Genomic DNA, 20921 nt, shown 5'->3' with positions numbered 1-20921 from the left:
ATGGGAACCACTGGGAGCTGCACGGAGCTGAGGGTCCCATAAGGCCTGGACACCATAGAAACCACGGAAAAGTGAAAAGCTGTGGCAAAGGCTAGCTTTGGTCTATACCCACCTGTCCAGAATTTTAACTTCTCTCACCCTGGACCAAGTCCAAGGACACAAAGAACTTGGAAGTCTGAAGGACATGTCTTGAGTTAAGCCGGTGTGAATAGGTGGGCAAAAGTAGCTTACTCAAATAACTGACCTTGTGTTATTTCCAGACACATGGAACACTTCACCTTATGATATACATATATATCTAAGCCCACATTTATCCAGAATTACTTAGCTGTCCAGGCTGTCACTTACTGAGAATAATAACCAGGGGCATAAATAGCAGATCCATTTTGCTGCCTGGAAAATTCCAATAAAATTCAATCAATAAGGTCTGTATTAGAAACACACTCTTGAGTGGATTTTGGACAGAACAGCTCTGTGAGGGCATGTCTCCCTGCAGGATACAAAATGAGATATTCCACCTACTAGTTCACTTCTCTCTTTGCATCTCTGGTAGCTGAAGGGAAATCAAATTTCTCATGATAAATATTGTGGCAAAAGTAATTTGAAGTTTGAAGAGTTCTTTGTTCAAGGAAGTTGCCAGCACCTTTAGGATCCTGCATGGAGACATCTTAGTGTTGCCTTCAAATGAGATGTCTGGCACTAGCTGGGAAGAAGAATATAAGGGAATAAGAAAACCGAAGAGAATGTTAAACATACTCAGTTCACAGCTGTAGGAAATAAACAATTCACACTTCCAGATTAGTAACTTCACTCAGAATCACGAAAATGTACAGGGAAGAGCTCTTAGCCAAGAGAGCACCTCTTGCATCGCCTAAAGGAACTTTTGATGGACATGTGTGTCCCTGGTGTCCAGGGCAGGACAAGTGGCATTGGCAGCTCCTATGATTATTTAAAAATGAACTCAGTGTACACAAAGTGGATGTCTTGTCTAGGCAAGTCATTTGTTCAGTGAGAAAAGGAGATGTCTCCAGGTGGCACCTTTTACTCTACTCTAAGGTATGTGGGTTGACTTTGGTATTAAATACAGAAAAGTGGATGGAAGGACACCACCACCAATTAAAAACCCACTCTGAATATTTCACATGATAATTTTTTTTTCCATAAAATAAACTTTTAATACTCCATTTCCTTCATTTCCCACCCAACTGTAGAATCCTATTTGAGCCAAGCCATTAACCACTGGAACATTTTTCCAAGGTCAGATATTTCCTGGCATAAAGGCTTTCTATAGAGCCTGAGGACCTGCCTGAAAACTGCTGAAATTCATCCAGAGGTCACAGGCTTCATGCAGGAGTCATGGTATGGTGTTACATGGCCTGTGAATGTGTGAAAGGAGGGCAGGTGATCAGAAGGGTGATCTTAACTTAAAAGCACTCACTGGTTCTAATTGTTTTATCATTTTTTTCTGATGCCCCCACAGTGTATTTATATAGAGGACCATGTCTGCCACCATGGATGCCACTAGCAGTGGTGCCTGCAGACCTCTGTAAGGAGCTAAAGGAAAAAGCAACTTAAATCTTTGAAGTTCCCCTGTGTGATGAATCTGTTCCCATGGGGATCACTGTCCTGCTTTCCCAGCCTTTATATTCAGTAGGAAATAAAATGCTGTTATAAGACTCAAGACCAAATTAATGGCTTCTAAAGTTCCAAAGGCTTTGCTGAGCCTACCCCAAGAGGATGATGCCAGTAGCATCCTTGAGCTGAGTGAATTAGAAAGCTGTGAATGTTTTTTTTAAAGCGCCTTCGACAGATAACCCTAATACAATAGTGGGTTGTGTTCATAGCAAAAGACACTGCAAACACTGTCTTCCCAGTATAGAAAAATTGCATGCTAAACTCACACGTATGAAAACTAGTCCTGAGCATTTCCTCACTGGAAGACTTGAATTAACAGGCTGACTGAACCTCTTGGTCTGTCATGCTCCCTTTCCTCTCTTGTTCCCAGTAGTCTGGGGAGTTTCAGAACCAAAAGTTTTCTTTCCCTCCAATTTTGAACATCTGGAGCCTAGAAAACATGATGGGGAGCTTGTAAACAATGATTTAATGGGATGGGAATTACATTTTTCCCCATCCAATGACAAGATTAGCTGCTGTTATTAATGGCTTAGCTAATTCCTGGACCTATCATATAGGCAATTACTTTTGGGGCTGTAGGCAGTTCAGGCGAAGGCAGAAGAAAAACCCCATTAATGACTTTTTGAAAAGGTGGTGGTGGCATCCTGGCTGACAGCACAGAATGGCCAGGGGGTGTGTTAATCAAAGCAGAACAACAGGAATTGATTTCACTCTCTCCCTCCCTCCTCCCTGCAGAACCGTGAGCCCTGAACTCAAATCTTACGCTCTGGGGGTGCTTTTCCTACTGCTCCGGTTGCTGGGTAGGTACAAAAATCAGATGTCCTTCTCTCCTGTCCTTTCCTCCCTCATGGTAAACTCTATTTTTTAACATGCAGAAGTTGATTTCTTTTCCATGTAGTACTGTGGTTGTCATCAGTGTGGTCTGACACACAGGGATTCAAGCCCTCTCCGTGAAGGATATCACATCAAGGCTCCTGAAGGCACTTTTCCTGCCATTTGTATTGTACTAATGGAAGAAAATGCAGTGTTGCATGAGAAATGACTGTTTCTCCCATGGTCCCACACAAACAGTTTCTCTTCTATAGCTGTTATTAACGTGTCAGCAGCTTGCAAAATTACTGCTGTATTGCATATTGCTGAAGTAGAGGGATATGTATTTTCACCCTCCTTTGAGGGACAGGACCTGTGTTACATGGTGGTTTTGTCCCTTCCTTCAGGTCTCTTGGAAAGGAAAACAGAAAAATGAGACAGGCTGAGTCCTTGTATCCTCCTGTGGGTTAATATCCCATTAAAATGCATATGGCTGCTCCTCTGGACCAGTATGTGCTTCTCATGTATGAATTAAAAGGAACACACCAGGCTGTTGTTTGCCTGCTGTTTGTTTCTGGGTGGAATTTTTTTCCCCTTTGGAAGAGACAGCTCCTATTTAAAGCTCTTCTATTTCAGCTCATTAATCTCAGTGATTCAGGACAAAATCCTCTGATCCATCATTGTGTGGGACCATCTCATGCCCAAGGTTTCTGCATGTTGTGGGAGTGCAATTTACTTTTTTTTAGCAGGGCACAGGCAGCACCTTCCCTGCATGGCTCCCCCAGTGCCATCACTGAGGCTACAGCAAGACACTGGGAAGTACAGGACAGAAAATCCAGCAGTACCATACATTGCTTTGAATAAATTACCTCATTTATTTACTTATTTTTTTAATACCTTATTCCCCATTAGCTGAAGGGGAAATGGTGCTCCCAGACCAACTTACAGTAAAGCTAGTTAGATTTCCGTTGTTTTTGCTGAAGTAGCTGCAGTAGTACAAAAAACTCCATCAAGTAAACTTATCCAGAGCTCAGATAACTCAAAGGGAAGCTTCTGGGATGACTTGGGTCAGCTCTGGTTCAAGCCTTGCAAACACAGCATTTTCTTTAGCTGCTGGTGCTGCTCGTGGGTTTTGACCTGTCTTCAGCTCTGACTGGCTGAATGTGGAGAGTCAGCAGGCAAGTGTGGAAGGAGTATGGCTGTGGGCTGTTGTTTCCAAAGGAAAAAGTACTTAAGGGGAGAGATTATTCTCTTTTCTTTGCTCCTTTTGAAAGAGAGAAGCCTCCTGAGATAGCAGCATCCTGAATTCCTCTAAAACCAGGCTCAGACATATATGCTTAAGTTGAACAGATTTCTTCTTTTCGTAACAGTAAAGAAGCCATAGCAAGAATTTAAACTCAAATCTTTATATGTTACTCTGTCGCTAAGAGATTCCTGTGTAATAAGACAATACATCCTGAAGTACAGCAGCAATGTAGCTTAGAACACGCAGAAAATGAAGAGAACGGTACTTTTCAATATGAGCAAGGGTATCCAAATTGTGCCCTTAACAACCTGAGGTTTGAGAATAGCTTTACTGATTTATTTTAAAAGCTTTTCAGTTCACCTTTAAGCTTTGACTTAAGAAGACAGTGATGATAGCTGTTTCTTGAACCAAAGGAGAGTATTAAATACAGGAGGTATGAGACCCAAAGGTGCCATCGTAGCTAATAGATTTCAATAAGACAGAAGCAGCTTTTTTATGCAGCCCTACAGTTTCAACAAAGAAATATATATGTATATATATATGAAATTTTTGCAACACTTTGCAGTAAGAGGTAAGACATGATTGACTCTCTTTAATATTCACTGTAATAACATGAAATGTGACTGAATTCTCCTGGTATCCTCCTGCATGTGTTATCTTATTTCATAGGAATTCTGCTGTGAGAGGGCAGCGGAACAATGTCTTCATATAAAAGCGTTACTGCAGTTTCTCAGAGAAGAGAGTAAAGCAATGCTGTTGGAGCCAAAGGTGTGGAATGGAATTGTCTGGAATGGCAAAGAGTTTCAGACTTGTAAGATCCTGGATGCATCCTTTCTGGATGGTGTTCACCATGCATCCTAGCCAAGCCTCCAGGGCACTTCCTTTGATTTTTTCCTACGAGCCCATGTTGTTGTTTGCTTCTTCTTCTAACATGACAAAACCCCACAGTCTGTCTTTCTCGGGAGTTTCCAATCTGCGGTGCAACCCCTCAGCTCCCTTGTCTCAGGGAGTCTTGTCCTCTCCTCTGCTAAAAACAACCCGAAACACTCACTGGTTGATAAAACTTCTCCATATCCATATCCATGCTTGCATTCACAGAGGAGTAGCTTTGGAGTTAAGTGAAAACAGGCCCTTCCTCAAGTCTTATGAGGAGCAATTTCCAGGCCAAATTATTGTGGAAAGCAGGCAAGCCAGCTGAAGCCAGCAGATGGGGATGGTAGCTCTCTCTGAAGTTCAGCTTGTACATCTCCAAAGCTTTTGTATCAACATCTCTCAGCATGTTAACAAGCAGGGGCTCACACCTCAAAATTATGATCCCAATCCAGTTTTCTCTTGTTCCAGAAAGCACGAGGCTCCTCACTGCCACATGTGAATGTTACCCCCTGAGGTGCCATCCAGCAGCAGTAGGCACACAGACTGCAGTCAGCAGCACATCCTCTTGCTTTTCTGTGGCAGGAGCCCAGCTGAATTTTTAAAATCCAGGTTCAGTGTGTGGTTGTTCACAGGTTTCAACAATAAGAGTCTTTTAACTTAAAATGTCTGGAATTTCCAGTCATTGAAATGACAAACTGAGAGCTAGCACTGACATTTTTTCCAGAACATAACCAGGTTTTTAGATGTGATGTTTAGAAACTAGTGTTTCTAACAAACAGATTGTCTTGCTTTCGTATCATCTGGTTTTATTTACTACATTTGTGCTATTAATGACTGGTTAAAATGAGTGTGAAAAGCCCATATAGCCTTTCTTAATTCCTGCATTTATTAACATAGAAGGAAGATCAAACAAAATCTGCAGAGCTCTAGTCATCAAAAAAATAAAATAAAGAGATCTTAGTTACCACAGGGAACAGTGAAGACAACCAATTTATTTGTAGTCTTAGGATACACGTCATGGATGTCACTACTTTGCTCGTGACAAGCTGAAGGAAAGTATCTTTTTTAAGCCTGGAAATCCAGGTTAATGATGAAACTGGATCCGAGATTAAACACTTTCCTGTCTAAAAACTGCAATCCCTGTGTCTGTTTTCATATATATTTATAGAGTCTCAGGCATCACAGCACTTATGGAGGAAGTGATACCATCAGGGGTATGTTGTGCCTACCTGCTGTTGGATTTCAGTAGATACGTTGCTCTCCTTTGCTTGCTGTCTTAACCCACAGCAGCAACTTTATCAATCAGGGTCTTTTCCCAAGGGTTGTCTGCTTCCAGCCTCCCCCCATAAATACAGCAGAAGGAAGAGAAATGGTTACATTATGTTAGAACGTTCACATTTTCTTCTGAGTGCTGCACTGCTGGTGCACATGTGCTGGCTGGGTAGTGCAGAGCTGGAACGTGGATGTCCTAATCACCATCAGGGTAATGTGAAATGGGGGGGGCTGCTACAGTGTCCCGGTAGGATGGGGAAAAATAGAGAAGAAAAACATTGACTTTATTAGTTAAATGAGATTGGAGTGATTACTTTGCTTTAAGATTGCAGCTCTGCTGCAAGCTATGATTGAGAAACACTCATTGGTAGTTAGCTGCAGTGGCTGTGGGAGAATCCTGCTGTGATATTTCATTTAATGGCACTCTGAAATTTTCCCTTCATTGCAGAATACATCTTTGACATCTTTCAGAGGTCATTGTTTCTTTTCCTTAGACCCAGAGAAAACCTTTCCCTGTGTCAGGGAAAGGTCCAAAACTGTGTGTCCCAGCCGATTTCAGGCTCTGAACTGGAGAGCTGTGACATCCTTCAGGTGAACACCCTAAAGTGTGGAATTGCCAGTATCTAAACAGAGAGCATAGTTGGAAGTCTGTCCTCCTCCTCTTTCATTTACCCCTCCTCAGTCTCATTAGGCAAACGAGAAGCTTAATAAAAGCCACTTAAACTTGAGTAAAATCCTTACTGCATGTTGATATCAGCAGGAATTCTTCCGTAGACATCGAGTCCAAGCTAAAACTCATCCACAGACTTGGTTTAGGTTGATTTAGAACTTTAAAAATTAAAATCCCAGGCTGCAGCTGGGACCATTAACCTTGATAAAGTGCCCTCTTTCCATTCACTGCAGTCACGTCCTCTCTCTCTATCATAAGGATCATAAAAGCATAATTTGTCTCTCTTATTTTGACAGGTTTTATCCCACCTCCGCTGATCTTTGGGGCTGGAATTGACTCCACGTGTCTGTTCTGGAGCACGTTCTGCGGCGAGCAAGGAGCCTGCGCCCTGTATGACAACGTGGTCTATAGATACCTGTATGTTAGTATTGCTATAGCCCTGAAGTCTTTTGCATTCATCTTATACACAACCACCTGGCAGTGCTTGAGGAAAAACTATAAAAGATACATCAAGAACCACGAAGGTGGTCTCAGCACTAGTGAGTTTTTTGCCTCTACTCTCACCCTAGACAATCTGGGGCGGGACTCGGTGCCCCAAAGTCAACCACATAGGACAAAATTTATCTATAACCTTGAAGATCATGAGTGGTGTGAAAACATGGAGTCTGTTTTATAGTGACTGTGGAGGGGTGAACTATATTAATAATACAAGGGTCCTTTTTAATAAAAACAAGGAGAGAGCACGAATGAAGATACACAACTGCAAAACAACAACGGCAACACAGGAAACTTTTGTCTTTTCCTCAAAGTCAGACCCAGCCATGATTCTTGAGAGCAGCATCTTCTAATGGGATCACTTGTGACATCCTGCAGGATGATGGAGAAAGCAGGGAGCCATTTGTGGCTGGGTACCAGCCCCCTTGATGACAGTACAAGCTCCCAAGGAGGGTGTCTGCAGAGGTTCATTGGAGAGCTCAGCACACGGACAGGCTTGGGCCTGAGGCCTAGAGAAAGCGAGGTGATAATGGCAATAGGTGTTTGCGGTTGCAAACGGGGTCCTGAGGGTGTGTGGAGCACCCACTGCATGGGCTGAAGGGTTGGCCAGTCTGGGTGCTGCTGCTCAAACCTGCTGTGCTCTGCAGTGGCAAAGAGGGAGCGATGCTGGAGTCATTCCACCAGTCACACTCTGTCACCAGCCACGAGTCCACGAAAAATACCTTGAAAGCTGCTGGAAACCTTCCCGGTGGCGAGCAATGCTGTCAGGGGTATCCAAGTCCTTCCAGCCCAGGCTTATTCGCAGATTGCAGCTCTGTGGCTGTCTGTGAATAGCTGCGCTCAGATCTCAAACCCAGTAGAGTTCAAGACATTTGCTCACACTTGCCAAACACGCTGTCATTTTTAAAGGGGGACGAGTTCCAAATACTTATCTGTGTAGTCCTCTAATAAGATGTTTTTTAAAATTATTTTCAGATCTATGTTAACCCTTAAATCGCTGACACTTTTCCATAGGGGGGATTTATTTATGCTAGTTTGGGGAAGGATCCTGTTTAATTCACCCAAACGTGATGTGACTCAAGGGGTTTGTTTAATCCTCTGCGTTTTTTATCCATACGCCTTCATTCTAATATGCTACCAAGCCAATGAAGACACATAATATGTTTTTAAAAAAGAGAACGAATGCACTGTGTCTCTATAAAAACAACTGTCAGTTGGAAAATTATAGCTAATATGATGATTTACATAATATAGTTTTTTTCATATTCTATGTGACTCAGTGAATACATATATATGTGGAGAGGCTGTTTATGTTCTCTCCGGTTTTTAAAGATATATATATATATAATTTGCAATCTAGAAATTGTGTGGTGGATGCTTTCTTTAAAGTGTGTGTGTGTGTGTGTGTATGTGTACAAGATGAGAGGAATACTGACCTTAATCCTTCAACCCTCACAACTGGTATTTTATTCTTCACCTGAGAAGTTCCACTGATTTCAGTGGAAGCCATGTGAGGAAGATGGAGTAGCCTCCCCTCCTGGATGCCACGTTTTGCCCTTAGATGTGGAAATAGTGTTCCTCTGGAAGGCTGGGTTATGGGAGCAGAGGCTGGCCAGCATTGAGCAACTCAAACTTTCATTCAGCTCCCTGGGAAGCATCCATGCAGGAGGAGATTCGGCTTTGCTCTTGCAATGCAGTCTTACCTAAGCCTGTAAAAATCATGGAGGAGCTTTCATCTGATTACAAGAAGCGTGGGGGTCAGGCTTATTTTGTATGCATATTTTTGTTTTCCAAAACATTCCTGCTGGGAAGGAATATAAATTGATGAATCTTCCCGCAGGAACCAGACCCATTTCCAATGGACTAAATGTCAGAAGGGTTTTAAGGGTTAGCATCATAAAAAAAAGCTCCTTTTTTTGTTTGAGTTTTGAAGCTGTTGTGAACTTGAGGATGTTTAGAAACCTGGCATGTTGAGTCAAATGCTGGATGTCACTTCCATGCAGCTGTTGGAGGGGCTGATCTTCCCCAAGTCCTTGTCCATTGCTGGCAATGGACACCCTAGAGCTGGCACAATTACAGAGGGTTGATGACTTGCCACTCATGTTCAACACCTTTTTAGCAGACTTTGCTTTTATCTAGGCATTGCAACATGGGTGTGGGGTATCAAACTGCTTCCACTTGACTGACTTTACATTTGTCTTTGTAATTTATGCACAGCATTATATGTTCAGCAACAATAAGGGCAGGAAAAAAAGGGTGTATCAAATAAACTCCACTGTGCCAAATACTCCACAAATATTGTAACTGCAGATATTTGATTCTTGGGTTTCAGCCATGTTAAGAATCACTTGATTGATGAAGGAGTTTACGGAAAAAAAAGGTTATTAAGCTATGCAGTGCCATTGTTACGCTGGGTGGTAAATGATGCTTTTTAGATCATTAGATTGGTTTAGTGTATCCTGTCTGCTAAAATAGAGATACTGCATCCATAAAACAATGAATTTACAAAAGGCACAGGGTGCATAACTGTCTCATAGAATATATATAATTGTCAAGTATAAGCCTTTGAAATCATTCTGTACAGTTCTCTTCATTCTGCAGATTTATTACTTAGACTGCTATCTTTTCAAATGTTAGCTCATAATTTTATACTATACACACACACATTCAGACTCAAACACAAATGTCACAGAATAGTACCTTTCTAAAAGCCTGGTTGCTTGAAATTCCATAACCCCTTTCACAATTTCATTATTTTCCCCTCTGAAAGTCCAAGGTGAAGGACAATAGCATGCTGACATGATGTAAAACAAACTCACAGTGTTCACAAGCTGTGGTTTGTTGGTGCAGTCAAAAGTCCCCCTTGACCAGAGTTGTAGAAGCAGGATTCCAGGGCACAGAATGTTTTAGTTTTTATTTTTGTTTTCTTTTTTTTCATTTGATCTCTTCTCTTAGTATATATGGGAGATGCAGTTGAATGGGGTTACTCACATTATTTTTAAGCTGTAACTTGAAATTCCTATGTGATTGTTATTTTATTTCTTTTGACAATGCAACTTTTGAAAAGCTTTCTCCTCATCCCACTCTTTCTTTTCCCCAAGGTTGTATCCAATGCCTGCATCGCGAAGGGCTTTGCTGTCAGTGTTTTGGTATAGATTTAAGAACAGAGCTTTAGTTTTAAGAAAATACACAGACCAAAACCTTCAACCATCCTAGCAGGCATTTTGGTTTTTTTCTGATTTCAAAACCACAAGCTAGTTTTTCCTGCAACCCAATTTTTATTGTAGAATAACAAATTAAAAGAGTCACACATCCTCCTGCTTCCCAAATTGCAAGTATGGGCCTTTGCCTGTCAGCACTTCGCTTCCATTCCTCAACTGCCTTAACAATGCAGGAAACTTAAGAGCAAGGATGGAGTAAGAATGGAATGCTGGAATTTTTTTTCCCATATTCACGGGCATTGAAATTCAGGGGTTTGTTGAGACCTCAGTCTCAGCAGAAATGTTATTCTGACATTTCCAAGCACTGTGTTTCCTGTGTGGCTGTCTGCTAAGGAATGGGATGTTTGTAAAAATAAACTACTTGAGAATCCCAGTCTCTCTGGGATTGCCCAATGGCCTTGCATGATTTCAGGTTGGGGTTTCCTTTCCCTTGCACAGATCCCACCTTGGCGTAGCCCTGGTGGAATCAGAAGGGGACCCCAATCTAAAATTGGTGCAGATGACACTAGAATCAGTTTCTTTGCACCCTTGTTAAAAAGTTGATGCATTTACACAACCTTCTTTTTATACATACAGAAATCATCCGTTTTTTCTGACTTTACCCAGAACATCTTGGATGTAGGATGGGCCCAAGAAGGCCATCACTTGAATTATCACTTGAATATCACAAACCTTCCATTCCTTGGGAATTCAGCTAACAGGGACCTCCCACTGCCATACCCCTGCGAGATGCACTGAACTCCTCTATGCTGCTACAGTTCATCTTGATTGGGTCTCACCTTGCTCAGAAGGTGAGAAGGGAAAGATGCAGAGAGGAATTAGCTTCCATTAACTGAGTTAGCTATACTTCAAAATGCTTCTGAATTGAACTGATGGTCTGCGGACATTTGGAAAGTGATTGGAGTATTTCCAGATGGCTGAGATGCATTGACTTCTTTTTCCTTGAAAAAAAAAAAAATTAAAATTAAGGGAATGAAAGAGATTTGGAGTCCCTCCTGTCTGCATGAGAGTTTTAAGTTCTTCACATTGCTGTTGGAGGCAATGTACTTAAGGTTCACCTTTGTGTCTCAGACAGACACACGTTTTTTCTCAGTAAAGGTGGTCCTAGGACACAGAAAGGCGACTCCATCTCACAACGAGCAGTTTCACTCCAAAGCCAACCCAAGACAACCTAAAGGCTACCAGCTCTGTGAAGCTTTAGGCCCTGAGCCAGGCTTGGCTGTTGCTGCCATGTGAGTTTGTCACAGCTCAGTGTGCTGGGCCTGGTATTTTCTTAAGACTTCGACATTCTTGGTTTGATGTTGTTTTTATTCTTGGCAGGTGAAGTGGGAAATTGTCAGTATAAAACATACATGCAAATGCTTCACTGGACTGATGTGATAACAGCTTTGTGTCTTTATTGACAAGGGTTTCCAGACTTATTCCTGCTTCACCTTTAGACACAGCTATGCTCATCTGTCCCCCTAATTTCACGTGAACTGTGTTTGCAGACAGAAGCAGATTTTGTTGTTGTTCTCTCTCTAGATCTGATTAATACATGCAAAGCTCACAGGCTTTCTATGCATAGGGCAGAGCACCCCTGTGTATAAGCATTAATACTGACCTCCCATCTGCATTAGGAGTTCTGGCTTTTCTTACCTAGATCTGAGTTCACCTCTCCCAACATCCCATACTGCTGCTGGGACTCACCTGTTCTGTTGGAAGCAACTCTAGGAGACAGGTAGCCAAGACACAATTGGTGGGAACATAGGCAGCAGTTTATTAATATGGACAATCATATGATGGGAGCCTTTGGCATGAGCCAGGCCCAGCTGCGGTTATCTGATGGTTGAGATTGATCCGAGGAAAAAAAGACGTTGTAACTGAGCCCTTTGGTGTCTCTTGAAAGGATTATCCACCCTTCCATGCTCCTGGATAGCCCTGCCTCCCCCAGACCCATGGTTTGTGGGCATTTCTTCCAAACTGACCATCAGCTTCCTTTTGCCAGCCACAGTTCTTCCTTCCCCCTGATGGCAAACCACAGCTCAGCAATACCAAGTCAATACAAGGCATTCAGAGTTACTGAGTGGCATTTACATTTGCCTGGGATGCCAGCAGGTCTCAGTGTTACAGATGCTCAAAATATTGTAGTTTATTCTGCTCATATACACTAAATCTATTTCTTCTAGGCTGCAAATTGTGTTTTCTATCATTCCATTGACATTTCTAGCCAATCTGAGTCTTAATACAATTGCTTTGCTGAAAAATGGCCTTTCAGCAGATCTTTGACATGAGGTACTAGTGATGCCAATTAAAATCTTTGGCCGTTGTCTGTTCCCTGAATCCAGTGGAGCAGGAGGAAGCTCTGCCTGCTCAGAAGCAATACTGGTATTTTCTGTGGCAGAGTATGAAAATGGACAGCTTTTCTTTCAGCTTTAGTCTTGTCACAGCTGCTCGTCTCTGAGCATCCCTTGGTCCCAGAAGGACACAGGGAATTCAGGAGAAGCCACGTGGACAGAGGAATCTGTTTAGATGGCTGAATGAGTAGGACCGTAGGATGTTTGTAGTGTTGATGGTGTTTTGCTTGTCAGAACCTTTCTTCAGTCTCTGTTTGTTTGATGAATGGAGTGACCCCAGGGATGGGGTCTTTGGAGTACAATGAATTTGTGATGTTTACCCCACTTTATTCAGATTAAGTGTGGCAGAGAAGGGTGTCCCACCCTAGGAAGGAAAAGATTAGCCATGCCCTGACAGTTCTGGGCTTGTTCTACACAAAGTTAGTGTCTGCAAATAGCAGAAAGCAATAAGAAACTTGTCAGCTCCAACTCAGCAAATAATCTATAGCAACTTCATAAATGAATTTTCCCTTTTATTTCTTTCTTGTGAATTGCAGAGAGAACCAAGAAAATGCTTCCAAGTGTATTTGCAAGGTCATTTTTGCATATCATCTGTGGTCTGGAGGGGTTGGAAAAGCTTTCTTGTAATTCATACATGTTGGTTTGTTCTGGCTGGACATAGAAATCACACGGGATATTTCTGCTCCCTGAGTTCCCTATACAGGAATTTTCTCATCTGTACAAATGTTTAGTTCAAAAGTATGGGATCAGGAGTTGAGTAGGAGGATCCTTGCTCAGTGCCAGTGGGCAGGGTGCCACTGGACACATACTAGCTCCAGGACAGCCAAAGTGCTGGCTTCCAACTCACAGTCCACTTCCCAGGAATATTCTCTCACAGATGCTTGAAATTCTCAGCCTTTCCTACTGTTCCTACCACTTAACACATTCATTTGAGTAATTACTGAGAGCAAACACCAGAAGGGTATGAACCCAGATGAAACCAAATTGGTATTGAGGTGAAGCAGGTGGTGTAAATTTTATTTGTGATGTTTGCACAGCTCTTGGATCGGAAGCAAAAACCTCTTGGGAATTAAGAGAGTTGTATATGGCCTAACATCTTAGTTCTTCCCAACTGAATTGCCCATTGGTGGGACAGCCCTTGAAACCCCTTTTCTTTTGCAGTACGGCGTCGCACAAATACCAGTGCATTTACCCCTCAGTGCAAACTGCATCTCAGTGCTATGTTTTTGGTGCCTCACAACTCTTAACTGTGAACTTGAAGGGAAGAAATGACCCCTGTTCTTCGCCCACAATGCTTCCTGCCTGATCAGAGGAGGATGGTGATCCCTCTGGACGACTCACAGCCGTTTCCCTGAAGTCTTAACAAACGGTGCTCTGTGTTTGCAGGTGGCCTGTTCGCTGTGCTCAGGGGTCTGTAACTTGTCTACAGCCCCACATTGCCTTCATGATGTTCTTGGTGCAAAGCATGGTGAGGAAGTTGTGCATGACTGCCCCCGACAGTTGCTAAGGGCTGCCGGTGGTCTGGGGCCACCAGGGTTTGGGAGTCTCCATATTAGCACATGAAAGCAGCTTCCCTTACCTACTTTTGGGAAGGAGCTGTCTCAGAGCAGGTTCAGTGGGAAGCTGGAGCAGCGCTGGGACCGCACAACAGGGGGCTCTCAGTTCACTTCGGTACCACATCTGTAGGGAGGAGGGGTGGGGATGGAGCAGGGGAAGAGCTGTGACCTTTTAAAACCCATAGTGCCTACCACTGCAAATGGAACGCTGTATTATATTATATTATACGTGACTACCATGTAAATAAAGTACAATAAATGTGGTGTTCGTTAGGATTTTGATACAAGTCAAATGCAGTCTGCAGAAATGTTTTTTTTTCCCTGCTGTATGTACGTATATCACATTCCAGGCACAGGGATGTTTGGAGTCGTGTGAGCTAGCAATGCATAAATGGCATTAGATGGGGAATGTTTGCAGTAAGACTGTTTTAAAATTCCTTTTGCCCTGTATAGATGAGACCCGAGCACCATCTGAAAGCCAGCCAGAAGGGAGGGAGTGGGGGCAGCTTAAACAGGCAGAAGGAGAACAGCTCATGACGTGAAGTGATTTTGAACAGAAGCAACTGCTGCCCAGCCAGTCCTTGGCCATGCTTCATTCATGGTGGAGGGAAAGCAAAGTTTCAGTTTGGTTGATTTCTCCTTGCTTTGTTTTCCTGCCGCAGAGGCTGACCAGCAGCATATGCCCTGCCTGTGTAACCTGGTTAACCTCCACCCCTGAGAACCCTTAGTGGCAGCTACAGCTGAGCAAACTTGACAGCTTAAAATTCACAGCAGATTGAGAAAGAAGTTCCGCTCTAAACCAGCTGGCTCCTCTGTGTCTCTGGCAGAGATTGAGGGGCTTGTGTTTTTGGCTAATAAGAATATCGAGAATTTACTTTGTTCCTTAACCCACTCCCTTCTCCATCCTTCTGTTTCTCCATGGTGTAATAAATAACACATTTCTGTGAGGCAGGTCTGCCATGTGCCCTCCAAATCCTGATGCATCTCTTAACTAGGCTGGAGGTGGTGGGAGTTTCTCCAGGCTTCAGAAGCTCAGGACTTCTCTGACAAGTGTTTGCAGCCGGTGTGTGGCTGTAATCTTCCATTGGTGCTTGGAGGATGCTTCCACACTAATTGTCTTGTTGGAGAACAAGACCACCCCATGCAGTTTGTCACACCTATGGCTCAAAACTCCCCTGCAGAGCTCTCTGCAGGGTCCACAACACTGGAGGAGTATCTACCTACCTCTGTACCAGGCCAGTCCGTGATGTTTGTCCCTCATACCATTGCTGTCCTTTACAGTCACCTGGGCAGAGCAGCATTTGTGGGTGGTTGGTTGTGGAGAAGGTTCATCCTGCACAGCACATCTCCCACAGATGGTCTGTAGCAGCTTGTGTGGGACCTGGATGAGCCCACGTGCCACTGCCCCTGCCTCAGGCTGTGGGTGCCCAAGGAAAAGCAGTCCTTGAAAAGGTCTTTGAAGTGTGCTGGTTTGACTGCTGGTAATTTTGCAGGTGTTTAGCAGCACTTCCAAAACAAAGCAAAACCTGGTTTGGAAAAAGAAATGTTTCACTGTACAATTGATTTAAAGAAAAAAAAAAAAGAAAGAAAGAGAAACCACATGCTCGATATATTTTGAGTACTGTGTTCTGTATTTTTGCAGCTTATATTTTCCAGATGAGCAGTTTAGAAATAATGTGATGTGAAATACATACTGTAAGTTTGCTGTAAATTATATTAAAATCACTATTTTCATTCTTCTCCTGTCTCACTGGATGATGTCTTTGGTTCTCCCAGGTTGGCTGGCTGGGCTCATGCTCAGACTGTCCCAGAAAGTTTTCCTTTTCAGTAAAAGCAGGATTTTTCTATCCAACCCAACAGAAAGTTTGGGTTGGAGGTTGCATGTTGAGTTTGAAAGTTTGCTGGAAATGACAGTGGGGATGAACATGTTCCTATACATGTGCTGCCTTCAGAGGAGAGGTCCTGCTGAAGAAGTGGTTGTGACAGATTTTTGGGAAAGGACAAGATGAAGTTTAATTAATAGAGAAGGGAAAGGGAGAATGAGGACATCCTAGATGGTTGCAGAATGGAGGAACTCAAACACCTGGAAGTCAGTAAAATGAGGAGGAGCTCAGAGGGAACATGAGTTGAGCAGTTGGGAAAAATGCTGGATGTCTCCGTGGTGACGAATGTGTCTGACACTCTTTGTGTCAGTTCAGCTGTGGAGGAGAAAAAGAAAATGAGCTTTTAGCTGAAATAGCAACAGCTCAGTGAAGTGGCTGAGCCCTGCAAAGCACCCTGAGCCCCTGCAGCTGTAGGGACTTCATCAACATGCCCTGTGATGTAGGATCAGGCCACATTCCTGAGAATTCAGGATATCCACTTCCCTTTGCTCTAGCTGCTGCGTTGGTCAGAATAAAAGTAAGCACTTTTTCGACCCATTATTTTTAAATGTTTCAAATCTGATTTATGAAAAGAGTAGTTTTCTCCTGAGCTTCTAAAAAATGATGCTAAACAAGGCAATTACATTCCAACTGAGTTGAATATTCAGTTATTCCTTGTTTGTTCCATTTTTTATCTTTCCCTGTTCTAATTCCCTCTTCTGGAAGGCAGAGAGCAAAACAAAGATTAAAAGTCAGAAAAAAAACAAACCAAACATTTTACTTCAAATGAGTTGAATCCAACCACTGTTGCTTTGAAATCACTTTCTAACAGCAGAAGCTTTGGAGAACAGTTCATGAGTGAGGGAGGAAGGCTGGGAAAAATGTTTTGTTAAATGTTGACAGCAAAGAATCTTTTATTTATTTCACTTTGGTGAAATATTTCACTTTGCCTCAGCCCAGCTACTGCTGATGTTGGAGCCTGCACAGGCTCCCTCTAAAGGCATCATTCCTAGTTGCTCCACTGGTCCTTCCAGGCAGGTCCCCACTGTCCCCCACAGTGGGTGAGCACATCAGCACACATCACACCCAGCATTTTAGGACCTCTCTTCAGCTGCCGTAGACCTTGCATTTTGGCTGCTACATCTGACAGAACTGGGCTAATTGGGTATTTACTGAGCTGAATTCTGTTGTGGATGCAGATTATTAACCTTTATGTCACCTAGAAGATATTACACCTGGTAAAGTTAATGTTTTGAGACTGGGAGGTTAATGTGTCAGTGCTCAGCCCTCCCTAATTAGCAACAGGGCTGTGTGTGGCTGTGCTTTAATTAGAAAGGACTGAAAGATGGGTCACATCAGAGGCATCAGTTTATTGCCTCCTTCAGCCCTCTCTGATCCATCTCTTCCTTGCTGTTCCAGGACCTTGGGTAAGTCTTGATGATATGGTGCCCATCGCAGGGAGGATGTGTGCTGGAAGCCTTCCCAAGGCTAACCTGAGCCTGAGCTGGGTCTAAGGCAGTGACTGGTGATGATGTCTGGGGAGCTCCAAGCTGAGGAGGTTGTGGTGTTCCTATCAATGTGCTTAGCTGAGGGTCTTAGTTCTGCACCAGTTTTGCTCAGCTTCTGAAGCCTCAGGTGGTCTTTAGGGTGCCCCTGAGCTGACTGAATGGCATGGAGTAGTTGTTAGGGCTTGGAAGAACTTGTTTTAGTTTTGTATTCTGGTGTTCCATCTGCTTGCAGCCAGAGCATGCCCTGGGTTGTGTGTGTACTGGAGTGAGGACCATGCAAAGAGCAGTCTGGTGGTCAGGAGTGGGGAATGCTGGAAGGATGAAATATGCCATTAGAATTGTGAACTTCTGAACCCCAAACATTATTTGAAGAGCCTTGCTCAGTCAGTCAGAGAGACAGATCCAGTGTTGTTCATGTCTGGGCAAAGTTAGGTATTTATCCCTTGTTTCTGGTTTCCCATCACTCTTGTGACAAATACGTGCCAGGCAGGAGCATGGGTTTGTGCCTTGCAAGACCAGGAATTGCTTGCCTGCAGAAAGCTGTTTGCAGCTTGTGTCCAGGCTGACCCTAAGCAGCCAGAACTGTGCTCTCTTCTCACTGCATGTCCATGGAGGTCTCCCGAACAGGAGAAAAGGTTTGTTCTGAAAGAGGCAGCTGCCTCTTGATCCACAGCTCTTCCATTTGTGCCTCCTGCTGCTTATCTCTCAGCTCTGTAGGGGTGGATCCTGCCTCACGTGGCAAGTGTCAGGTAATGACATCAGGCATCCTCCCATTCACTGCTCCCAAATGGGCTCCCTGTGTCCTGCATGGCAATGGACACCTTATGTCATGCAAGTAGCTGGGAGAGATGCACATGGAGCTCAGTAAATACAGGCATCTGGTGTAAGGCTGCTACTGTACAGGGCAGAAGGAAAGTGCTTGGCACATTCCCAAGTGATGCTGTTCTCCATGAGCTGCAGCAGAACCTCCAGTCTCTGACACTGCATGAGCCGAAACTGAGACAAGTGCTCTGCATCTTTGACAACAGGAGTGCCTGTGATCCACCCTAAAGGTGACCAGATGCAGGCTGATTAACGAGAGATAGGAGGAAAAATTACTAATCTTTTTAGCCTGATTGGAGGAGGTGTTGCAAGTCAAGACCTCCCTTGGTTTTGTGAGCCAAACTTCAGCAGCACGAGGAGGAGCCTCAGGTGTCTCCTTCATGACATGGTGGGTCTCAGCTCCTTCGTGAGGTAGCAATTGTCCTTCCACACGAGTGCCTTTGGGCTGTGCAAGCAAGGTGCAAAACCAAACTGCTAAATACAACCAGTGAGAATATTCTCTGTGAGTTAAAAAAACATCATTTCCTCCAAATTACTGCTTTTTGTGGGAATATCTCCATTTCGGTGGCATTTCATTCAAACAACAGCTGATGAGCTTGCGCTGTCTTGTTGGAATTGGAACACTTAGAGTTTTCTTTGGGAAACCGTAGCTTGAATTCTCTCAGCATATAAAATAAATTAGAGTATTTGGACCTCTATGAAAATGAAATGTTTCTATTGCCTTCAAGCAATATTTTCTGCTTAACATTATACTTACGTAGAAATTCTGAAATTCCACATTTTCTTCTATTTTGAAACACAAGTGCACAAAAACCTTCTGGAAGTTTTCACAGATGCCTTTTGCCAATCCAGACCTCACCAGAAAAGTACTTTGGGTACATGACCAGCCTGGTGGTCACCTGGGACATGGGAGCAGACACAGCTGCTGTCAGGGAATTGCAAGAGCACACAGTCACCCAGCAGCAGGCCATGCTCTTGCGAGACAGTGTGAGGATAAATCCTGCCTGTAAGCAAGTAAAGGTTTATCCATCTCTCAGTTTCTTTTTTCCATTGATCCAGCCTTTGATAGAATAACCGATGTATTTAGAAGTCAAAGCTAATGGTGCATTTTTCCTGTTAGCTTAAGGCCAACACTGGTTTTAACTTTGTGTCTGTTCTTTTGCAAATTTGCATCTTCCCTCTCTGGCCCTCCCAGCAGGAGATGGGAAGATGCTGCCATTGTGATGCTTGAGCTGGGCTCACCCTCAGACTGAGAGTATCGTTCAGGGGCTGAGCTTGCTCATGTCCCACTGCCTTTGAGCACAGGCTGTGTAGCTTTAGCCTGAATTTTTTAGAACGTAGAATTCTCAGTAGGAGAATGCAGCTGTAGAAACAGAGGTTTTACTGGCCTTGTAGATATGAAAGAGCTGCTTGAGGAGAACAAAGTGCGGCTCAGGGGAGTTTGCTCCCTGCCTGAGGTCTGTGGGGCTGGCTGGCTGTCGTGAACATTAGCTCAGCACAGGGACCTTGCTGCCACAGTGCTTTTCTGCAGAGCCATTCCTCCATCTCTCAGGCTGTTTAGTCCATTAGTCACCTCGGTGGCCTTAAATAAAGGAATTTGAGGTTTTCATTAAAAGCCTTGAGCCTGGGATGCTGATGCTCAGCAGAGGTCCCATTTTCACCTTTAGGAGGTAGCCAGAAAGAATAAAAATGGTCTCATTATACAGCAAATTAGGAAAATTTCTGCTGAGAGGTGGGAGAGCAAAAGAGATGGAAACTTTTATCTTATTTTTGGATGGACTTAGGAAGGCAGTGAGGAGTGAATGTGTCCCAGAAGTCTGCAGGATGGCCTGTGCAAAGTGAACAGGGGTCCTCAGGCTGCTGCCAGCAGAAAACCGCAAAAATTCAGCAACCAGAAATCCAGGAGGCTAAGAAATGCTTGGGATGGAGTGGAGCCTCATCCTGCTTTTCTCTCTTAGAGATGGCTTCTGGAATTAAACTTGTTATCTCTCCAACCCTCCCCTCACATGCAGGAAGAAAGGGACTGCTGAGCCGATGATATGAATGATTGATACGATGATGATGTTGTGGCAGCCCTTGGAGGATGCTGAATGCTACCCTGCCCCTCAGATTAATTAGGAATGCTTTTACCTGAAATCCTGGAGACCTTTTCCTGCAAGCCTTGGATGTATACAAAGCATATCTTCTCAATTCAGGACATGTACTAATTCCCCACTGAAATCAGCACTCATCCAGTGCTAACACCCACACAAGATCCAAATGCCTCTGGAAAGAAGCAGAGCAGCTTGAGAAACATCTAGATTTCTGGATGAAGCCAGAACATAACCCAGCCGTTGTTGAAATTACATTTAAACAAAAAAGTGATTGATTTATTTTATTTTTTTTCCAATGTTGTGTAACATGCTGAACCACCTTCTGGAGATGCAGAAGAGGGTGCTGAGCTGCAAACCAAAACTTGCTCAGCACAGGAATGTTCTTTGGAGGAGAAGATGAGGTTTGAGGGGACTCTGTCCTTCCATTACTTCTAATCTGTTTCACTGTGGGTCATAAAGCCTGGTGTGCTAAGTTTTTCAAGTGCCATTAGTTTATGGGCTTGTTAACAGAAAGGATTTTGT

At 43.5% G+C, this 20921-nt stretch overlaps 1 protein-coding gene across 1 annotated transcript in view; it reads left to right on the top strand.

The window, feature by feature from the left end:
- SLCO3A1 (solute carrier organic anion transporter family member 3A1) overlaps positions 1-13694 on the top strand; it is a 136799-nt gene extending 123105 nt beyond the window's left edge. Inside the window, exons 9-10 of the mRNA XM_032700352.1 lie at positions 2371-2435; positions 6803-13694. Coding sequence (XP_032556243.1) covers positions 2371-2435; positions 6803-7182 — 445 coding nt within the window. The 3' untranslated portion in view covers positions 7183-13694. The remainder of the gene's footprint in view (positions 1-2370; positions 2436-6802) is intronic.
- The last annotated feature ends 7227 nt before the right edge of the window (positions 13695-20921 follow it).

This window comes from Chiroxiphia lanceolata, chromosome 12, assembly GCF_009829145.1.
Source record: "Chiroxiphia lanceolata isolate bChiLan1 chromosome 12, bChiLan1.pri, whole genome shotgun sequence".
Taxonomy (NCBI): Eukaryota; Metazoa; Chordata; class Aves; order Passeriformes; family Pipridae; genus Chiroxiphia; species Chiroxiphia lanceolata.
The sequence above is the reverse complement of the archived record's forward strand: the minus strand, read 5'-3'. Positions and strand labels throughout refer to the sequence as shown.